The sequence below is a fragment of the Caloenas nicobarica genome, chromosome 5 (genome assembly GCF_036013445.1).
Source record: "Caloenas nicobarica isolate bCalNic1 chromosome 5, bCalNic1.hap1, whole genome shotgun sequence".
Lineage (NCBI taxonomy): Eukaryota > Metazoa > Chordata > Aves > Columbiformes > Columbidae > Caloenas > Caloenas nicobarica.
In genome coordinates, this window is record NC_088249.1 from 3,227,525 (window position 1) to 3,236,409 (window position 8,885).

The window sequence follows — 8,885 nt, forward strand, 5'->3', positions numbered from 1 at the left end:
ACTCAGTCGCTGTTACACCCTTTAGGCTCCAGAATTCTGTGCCTAATCAGCAGCTGTGACAGGTTTGATGTGTGTCATTCTTTGCTGTGGGAGCCTTTGTGGTGTTTAACAACCCTCTTCCTCCATAATAGTAGAAACTATCTCAGAACAAGGATTTCCAAGTCAGATAACAGCTTTTCCTGGCAATATATTTAAATAGGCATTGATTATAAATTCCTTTAAGGACACAGTTACCTCTTGAATAATTTAAGTACCCTCAAGCCAAACTCTATTCTCTCTTTGCTTTTCCATGTGAAAATCTCTTAACCTCTTTCTCTGACTGCTTGACACGTTAAACCTTCATCTCTTTTCGCATCCTGTTCCTTGTACATTCTTTTATCTGGACTGTAACATGTATATGCATAAGGAGCATGCCAGTTATATATATATATATATATATATATATATATATATATATATATATAAAATTTTATATTTGACTAGTAGTATTAGAGTACCTTCCATCATTATATTTTTAAGAAATAACTGACTGGGCTGCTTTTTCTAATGGGAACCTCTGTGTAATCCACACATTCTTCAGCTTTTAGTTTAAACCAAACAAAGGTAGTTCGGATCCCTCAGCAGAAAATGCTGCCGCTACGGCTGGGGGAGTTTTAACCTGAAAGCTGTGTACTGATTACACTCAAATAAATAGAAGCAGCTAATATGTGGCTTGGTGTTATGGTGCTGGAATCTACTTTCTTCATTACTAAACTCCAGTTATAGGGGTGGTTTCAAACAGGAAGCTCTTACTGACTCACCTGTACCGCTTGGTCTTCAACACTGTGCAATGAAGAATGGTCAACGAGGGATTTCTGACACCTGACGTACGTGCTCAAGCCAATGTTAGCAGTGTGCTGCTCTAGGCTACCACATCTGCTGGAAACTTCGACACTGTGCTTGTTTTCTACTTGGAAATGCCAAATTATGTGAAGTGACTTTTTTATAAAAGAGTATGAGACGTGTCAAAGAGACTTCAGTGGTGGCTGTTGCGCTGTTCTTGTTTTGCAGACAAGACCAGGAGAATGACTCACAGTGAAAGGAACATTCTTCTACTTATTTTTTTTTTTTAACCAGCCTGACTCACGAGGTGAACTTGCCAATAAACCTCCCCACCCTTGGGACCGGTCTCAGCTGACACAGAAGTGAAGAGGGGAGGGAAGCACAAGGCTCGTGACCTGTTCCACAGAGTACGTAACGTTTGTGTAAACTGGATCTCCCTGGGGAGGGAAAGGTAGTCGGGACACACCAATTTGGGCCACCAAAAGGGGCAAAATGGGCTTTTGAAGTGAAGGATGGGGTAAGTTTTCTAGCCATGATCTAGGGGAGTGTTTGCATCCTCCAGCTCTGAACCCCCTCTTGAAATACCTCATTCTGCTCAGGATCACAGGTTCTAGAGTTTTCCCCCTTTTCCAGTGTCTCCCAGTGAACAACTTGAGTGAGGTGACACTTTTGTGCATTATGTATGAGCCATTCACAGCCTGACCATGCACCTCCTCCTCCCTTGAGTCCTTTGCACTATTTTGGTTATTTTAAAGAAAAAGCAGAGAAACTGAGGGTAAAAAATACCAAGTTCCTGCACGCTACCTGGTACTTGGAGAAGATGGGGTTGAAGTTTTTTGCCCCAGTTTGCAGGGCCAGGGGCAGAACACCACAGGTGCCTTCCCTTTACTCTTCATCCAAATCAAACAGCCCCTGTTCATCATCCTTTGGCAAACAGATTCTCTGTCTCTACAGCAAGAATTCAGATACTTCCACGTTTGAACTTGGCTTGCTGGAGGATATCGTGTCTTTCGAGACCTCATTGAAAACAAATTTTACTTGTGAAAGTACATTTTATTACCTCAAAGTATTCATGTGAGAAGGCACTTCTGTTACAGCCATGTTAAGAGCAGTAAGTTTGAGTTAAGATGACCCCGCGGTCCCTAGATCATGGTGGGCATGACACTGGTGAGGGTGATGTCCCCACCGATGCACAGCTTGGTCACCTCATTCAGCTTCTTCTCGCGGAAGCTGTACTGCAGCAAGTGAGCGTCGTTGACCGCTACCTTGAAGTGATCTGCCTCGCAAAGGACCTGGAGCTGAAATATTAATAAAAACCCCATATCAGCCTCTCCCTTCTAGGGAGAAGATTTAAGGCATGGGCCGGATCAGGCTGGCGCTGGGTCCAGCCTGGTGGCATGTGGACAAGCTGGTGCAGCAACTCGCGGCTGCAAAAACAGCCATGGTGACCTTGGCCTCCCTCAAAGCCCCACAGTGTTCTTCTTCCTTCATGTTTTGGCCCAGAGATTCTGTCTCCTCGTGACTAGGACGGTGTTTGCAAGAAGTGGGACTGGGCGGTTCAGGCAGCAAGAGCTGCGTCCTCACCAAATGGGAACCGACTGCAGGAGGAAAAGCTCAGGAAGAGAGCGTGACCACAAATGGGGGAGATGTGGCATTGAAACCTGCCCAAGAACTGCTACAGAACACGTGTTTAAAAAAAAAAAAAAATTAAAAAGAGGATTTAATAATAAATCACAGGATCATTTTGGTTGGAAAAGACCCTCAAGATCATCGAGTCCAACTGTTAACCCAGCCCTGGCACTGACCCGTGTCCCTGAGAACCTCATGTCCGTCTGTCCAACCCCTCCAGGGATGGTGACTCCACCACTGCCCTGGGCAGCCTGTTCCAATGCCCCACAGCCCTTTGGGGAAGAAATTGTTCCAAGATCCAACCTCAACCTCCCCTGGCGCAACTTGAGGCCGTTTCCTCTGGTCCTGGCGCTTGTTCCTGGGGAGCAGAGCCCGACCCCCCCTGGCTCCAAGCTCCTTTCAGGCAGGTCAGAGATCAGAAGGTCTCCCCTCAGCTCCTGTTCTCCAGCTGAACCCCCAGCTCCCTCAGCCGCTCCCATCACACTTGTGCTCCAGCCCCTCACCAGCTCTGTTCCCTTCTCTCAACTCCTCCAGCACCTCAAGGGCTTTCTTGGCGTGAGGGGCCCAAAACCGACCGCAGGATTCGAGGTTTGGCCTCGCCAGTGCCCAGTCCATGGGGACAAGCATTTCCCTAGTCCTGCTGGCCACACCAGTGCTGACACAAGCCAGGATGCTGGTGGCCACCTGGACACACAAATAACCAGGTGCTGTAGGACCTGCTCTGCGACTGCCCCCAAACCGATCCTGTACAGAAGCATCAAGGTCCTTCCAGTGCCTCTTGTTACACAGCCTTGTGCGGGATGCAGGTGCTGCTGGCACGTTAAAACTATTATTTTTTAAAAAAATTTGCTACCTTGAAGGGTTTTCCAGCTTCAAATGGAAACCTTGGAGCCGTCCTCTCCTCCTTTCCCCAGTTATTCCGGAACATGGAATTACAGACGATAACTTTCCTGCCATCTTCCTTGAAGCGGGGGTTGAAGTGGAAGACGATGTCATTCCCTCTCTTGAAATTCACTGAAAACCTGCAAAGACAATAAGAGATTTGCTGCTTTTTCTACAAAACCCCTGGGCTCTGTTACAGGGTTGGCCCAAAGCAGCAGCAAGAGGGCAGAAAAAAACCCCAGCGCACAGGACCTGTGGGGCAACGACAGAGCATTTACACATTTATTTCACGGAATATTTGATTTTTACACTAAGCAGGTGTTATTCAGGAATGGAAAGCAAATTCCTCCCAACAGAAACTCCCACCCTCGGTGCTGGACACCCCGGTACCTGTCTGGGTTGGGGTTGATGGTCCCTGTGATGGTGATGAGCAGCCGGGGGACGAGTCCTGCCTGCAGGGGCAGCTCGAAAGGGACTTTCTGGGGGACAACAGGGACTCAGTGTTAGTAAAAAAAACCCACATCCAAAGCCAAATACTCGGGCACAGGCCGGGTAACGGTGTCACAACATACCAGTGACCGCCGATGCCACCACCTCCAAGGGACAGCCAAGCCCCAGGTCCCTCTCATTGCACAGAAACCCTTAAAATACGAATTATAAATTCACTGAATTTCTGATGAAATCCTGCCCAAGTTAAATGGGCCTGTGGTGAGCTTCAACTTCCTTTTTAATTTTAACCTTGATCTCAGCAGCTCTCCTAAAGATAGTATCCACTTACAAATAAAAGCACCAGCATGAGGCAGGCTGAAGAAGCTGGCCAGAAGTAATAATTATTTCTAGTCTTTAATTTAGGATGGGGAGATAACACCCTCAAAAGCCAAACAAATTTTCAATGCCATGTTTGATGCCAGCTGCTATATTACATTTGGAATTCGGTATTTTAAATCCCATATATCTTTCGTTACATTCTCTACTGACTGCAGGAATTTTAACACATTTTGTAATTGTCAGTTCGAGTCATGCCACAAGCAGAGTTTAATAGCAGGTCTAGAGAACTAAGTGTCTGTGCTACACTCAGAGGGGCCCTTGAGATATGGATGCATGGAGTAATTTGAAGTAGTTTAATTCCACATTTAAGTCTTGCTTTCGCTTAAAAAGTTTACCAAATGTATCAGCAAGATTATATGATTTAAAGATAAAGCCCGTGCATGTAAAATACGATGGAGATGTTACCATGGGAGGAGCCGGTCCCCCCTGCGGAGGCCCAAATCCGGGGCCGCTGAGCGGTTGTCCTGGGGCAGGATACGGCCCTGGTCCTCCTGAGAACGCTCCAGGTGCTCCTGGATATGGTCCTGGTCCTCCTGGGTATGGTCCTGGTTGTGGGGCAGGGTGGCTCCCCGGAGGGCCGGGGTACAACGGGAACCCCCCGGGACCCTGCGGCCCGTTTGCCCAGAAGGGCCAGCCCTGGGGTGGGGGGTCAGAGGGGTTGTTACTGGTGGGCAAAGCGTCAGATAACTGGGGACAGAGAGGAGAGGAGGAGGGTGACGTTAATTGATCCTGGGGTCGGGCTGAGTCCTCCAACACCCAGTTTTTGTGCCGAGGGCAAGAGCTCAAGCGCTCCCCACCGTAGTGGGGGGTGAGTGCCTGGGCTGAGGTTTCCAGAAAACCAGTAAGTGGTTTTGGGGAGCAACCTGATCTGGGTGAATCACGCTACCTTTAGCAGCAGCGGTTTTGATCTCTAATCTATAAGTCTGTTTTCCAAGCCCACGCATTATGGTTTTCACGTTCATGCAAAGCTCTGCCTCTCCCATGGATCCAGCTGCCTAAAACTAAGGTTGTTTTTTATAAAGGCATAAACCAGCTTTGGAGTCAGCTTCAGTTTGGGGCTCTGCTCTCAGTCTCTCAGCACGGATAGACTGTGACAAATCAAGTGAACCCCAAACCTGGTCCTTTCCTCCCCATTCCCTTACCAGACTTCACCATCTCCATCAGGCGGGTGGTGAGAGCCTGGCCCAGGTTGGCCAGAGAGGTGGTGGCTGAACCATCCCTGGAGACATCCCAGGCCAGGATGGACGGGGCTCTGAGCAACCTGAGCTGGTGCAGATGTCCCTGCTCATGGCAGGGGGGGCACTGGGGGAGCTGGGAAGGTCCCTTCAACCCAAACTGTTCTGTGGTTCTATGAGTTAGGCAGGTTTAACAAAGCCGCACTCCCTCCCCACGTCAAGGCAATTAAACTATCAGCCCGATGTTTTTGTTTTTAAGGCAGGCATACTTACAGAGAAACCGTCCGACATTTTTCCTAAAACAAAAGAGACAAAAGATGCTTAAATCATTTTTAACATACATATCTGAAAACAAAACAAAAAAAAAACAGAGATTTTTGGGGAAGAGTTACAGTTTGCAGCAGCAAGGGGCTGGAAATTAGCGAGTCCCCATCAGGTACCTGCCACGGAGAGCTGACAGCTCCAGCAGCACAGAACAAACCCCCTGGTACCTGCGGGAGACACCGAGGGGCACGGGCAGCCCGAACGGCTCTGGGGCTGAATCCAGCCCGGACATGGACGGATCCATCCTCTGGATGGAACTGGCCACTGCAGGGCTGGTGTCAATGTCACACCACCGGTGACATTATATCTCTGCTGGTGTTAGAGCGGGGAGACAAGAGCTTGGGTCAAGTTGCACCAGGGAAGGTTCAGATTGGATCTGGGGAACAATTTCTCCCCCAAAGGGCTGTGGGGCATTGGAACAGGCTGCCCAGGGCAGTGCTGGAGTCACCATCCCTGGAGGGGTTGGACAGAGATGAGCTTCTCAGGGACATGGGGCAGTGCCAGGGCTGGGTTAACGGTTGGACTCCATGATCTTGAGGGTCTTTTCCAACCAAAATGATTCTGTGATTCTATGGGGACCTGGTGCTGCTCTGCCCCGAGAGCTCTCGGCTCCCTCCAGCCTCTCAATGGATTTTCGCTGGGTTTTTGCTCTTTGCTCACAGCAAAGCACCGCTCATGTCATGACAAACCACATGAGCATTTTTGTCCTTTGAGAACCCCTGGTCAATGCAGAGCTCTGCGTTTGATCTACCCAAAAAATGCCCACGCCAGCTCTGCTGCGCTCACAAGTCAGGAAGATTTATTCCGTCCTCGGAACACTTTTTATAAAAGAAAAAATAAAAAAAGACAACAAAAAAGCGTGCGAGCTGCTCTTTCTGCCTCCAGCAAACCCACCCCGCAGCCAGCCCTCCGCTGTCGCCCCCGCTGTCACCGCAGCAGCGCTGGCACCAGGAATGGCCCTGCCAGCAAAGGGGGTGACAGCAGCGCGGGGAGGGGACACGGCCACCTCCCTGCCATGGCCGCGTGTGCTGCCTGTGTGTCGGGACTCCGCGTGACACCCGCGCAGGTTCTGCGCAAGGGGAAGGTGCCCGGTGACAAAGCTCTGCCCCCAGCGAGGCGTGACAAGGGGTGAACGCCACAGCGTCAGCACCCACCCGTGTCACGGGAGGGGTTTTGTCTGGCGCGCTGGCTGGCGGAACTCACTTCCCCATCCCCAACGCATCATGTGGGAGAAGATTAGAAGATTTCCATTTAAAATAAAATCCCTGGGGGTGACCAGAGCAGCAAACGCGAGCAGCACAGGGAGCTACAAAACCACGCCGGGGGACACTCGGCCACCCCACGACATGTGGGCAGATGCTTTTAGCAGCCGTGGAAAGGCAAGAGCAGGGTGGCACCCTTGGGTGGATGTCCCTTTTCTCCCCCGCAGACACCCCCGTTCACCCTGTGCTGGCCCAAGGGCACCGCGGGATGGACGCAAGTGCCACCGGCTGCTCCAGGCCAGCGGATAAAAGTTGCTTTACAAGTTGGATGAGTCCAGACGGAGCCGCTCTGCTGCGGCAGGGCCGAACGCAAACCCGCCTGCCTGCAGGAATCAATAGCTCCAGCCCTGCGCTGGATTCCTGCCGTGAAAGGGAGCATTCATAAGAGGGGGAAAAAAAAAAAAAAGGAGAGGCAGAAATGGGGAAAGAAGGAAAATTCCAAATTGAAAACAGAGAAGGGAAGTTCTTTTTTGAAAGAAACATTCAGGTGCACAAAGGTCACAGCAAATGTGGCTGCCCTGCCTTAAGAATAATGGAAACCCCGAGTTTTTACAGCCAACAATTTATCCCTTTCCCTGCAACACATTCACGCTCCCGAGCCCACATGATTTTCAAGCCAGTCTTTCAACCAGCATCCAGAAGCCCAGACTGTTTGAACAGCCCATATCTCACAAAGATTTATTTCCCTTCTGGGTTGTTTTTTTTTTTTTTTTAAGCCCTTGGGTTTGCCCTCTGGAAATGCTCCGCGGGGTTATTTCCTGGCTGTCACGGGTGTGGGAGGGGGATTTCTCTCTCTGCCCTTTGGGATGCCCAGCACTGCCCTGCGATTCCAACACCATTGGGGCTGCCAAACCTGACTTTGCTTAATCCACCCCTGAGCCCTTGCTGAGCTGACGCAGGATCAGCCGCGGGGAACATCCCAGGGCAGACGTCTGCGAATCGTCCCAAGTATTTTCCATATACACACGAAGCAGAAAAACTTCTATTTGGGAAAGAAACAGAAGTTTTTCACGCCCTGGCGCTGTTTCCGCAGTGATTTCCTGGGTGTGTTTCTGGGTGTCTCCAGCCTCCCACACACCGCCACTCACTCCCACACCCCCACGTGGTTTTTGGGGCGCAGGCAGGGCCACCCCGACACCCCGCGTGTTGCAAACAGCCTTATAGCTCCTTCATATTCACCATCCCCCCGTTACCCCGAGCATCCCTAAAGCCCGCGAGTGCTTTCTGTGCATTTCACGCGTGTCCCGCCTCCCACTCCCACGCACAAAGAGCAGCCTTAACCCTTCCTCTGCAGGGCAATATTTGCTTTATCCCCCTTGTCTCACTCGGCCCCCCCCACGGGGGGATGCACCGAACCGCCCCCCCCCCCGGGGACAAACACCCCCATTAACCCCTTTTCCACCAGGCGACACCCGCCTTAACCCCACAGCTGCTCCCACTCGGGACCCCGCGTGGGTGGGGGCACCCGCTTACCTGCGGTGCCGCGTCTCCGCGACTGGGATCCCGCGGTGACTGGGTGGCCCGGACAAGGCAGAGGGGACCCCGCCTGCTCGGGGCGGGGACGGGGCGGGGACCGCGGGGCCGCACCGGGACCTGCCGCCCACGGACCCCGCGGAGCCGCCGGCGTCGCCCCGTCCGGCTCTGGGAAGGTGTTGGCGGCAGCTGGGATTGCAAGAATTACAGTTTTGCTGCGGGCTAAAGGTGAATCGTCTCGTGTTTGCTCAACGGGCTGCGCGGCTTCAAGGGATAGAATAGAAAAAGGGGTGTTTTCGCGTGGAAATTGCGACCTGCTGCACGGTGCTGCTGGGAGAGACAGGAGGAGAGGAGAAAAGGGAAAAGAGAGGAGAGGAGAGGAGAGGAGAGGAGAGGAGAGGAGAGGAGAGGAGAGGAGAGGAGAGGAGAGAAGGGGAGAGAAGGGAAGAGAAGAGGAGAAGAGAAGAGAAGAGAAGAGAAGAGAAGAGAA

The 8,885-nt window shown here is 51.4% G+C and overlaps 1 protein-coding gene across 3 annotated transcripts; it reads right to left on the minus strand.

Annotated features, from left to right (window-relative positions):
• Positions 1-1,878: 1,878 nt before the first annotated feature.
• Positions 1,879-8,467, minus strand: LGALS3 (galectin 3). Of its 3 annotated transcripts, none has more exons than XM_065636465.1 (7): positions 8,396-8,467; positions 5,610-5,632; positions 4,567-4,797; positions 3,906-3,974; positions 3,724-3,812; positions 3,305-3,473; positions 1,879-2,120 (listed from the first exon to the last, which is right to left on the minus strand). In XM_065636465.1, exons 2-7 carry the CDS (start codon positions 5,625-5,627, stop codon positions 1,965-1,967), a joined length of 732 nt encoding a protein of 243 aa, XP_065492537.1. In that variant the 5' UTR covers positions 5,628-5,632; positions 8,396-8,467; the 3' UTR covers positions 1,879-1,964. The 3 variants fall into 3 exon arrangements, with proteins under 3 accessions (XP_065492537.1, XP_065492536.1, XP_065492538.1); XM_065636464.1 differs by having other exon boundaries at positions 4,567-4,848; XM_065636466.1 differs by lacking the exon at positions 3,906-3,974 and having other exon boundaries at positions 4,567-4,848.
• Positions 8,468-8,885: the final 418 nt, after the last annotated feature.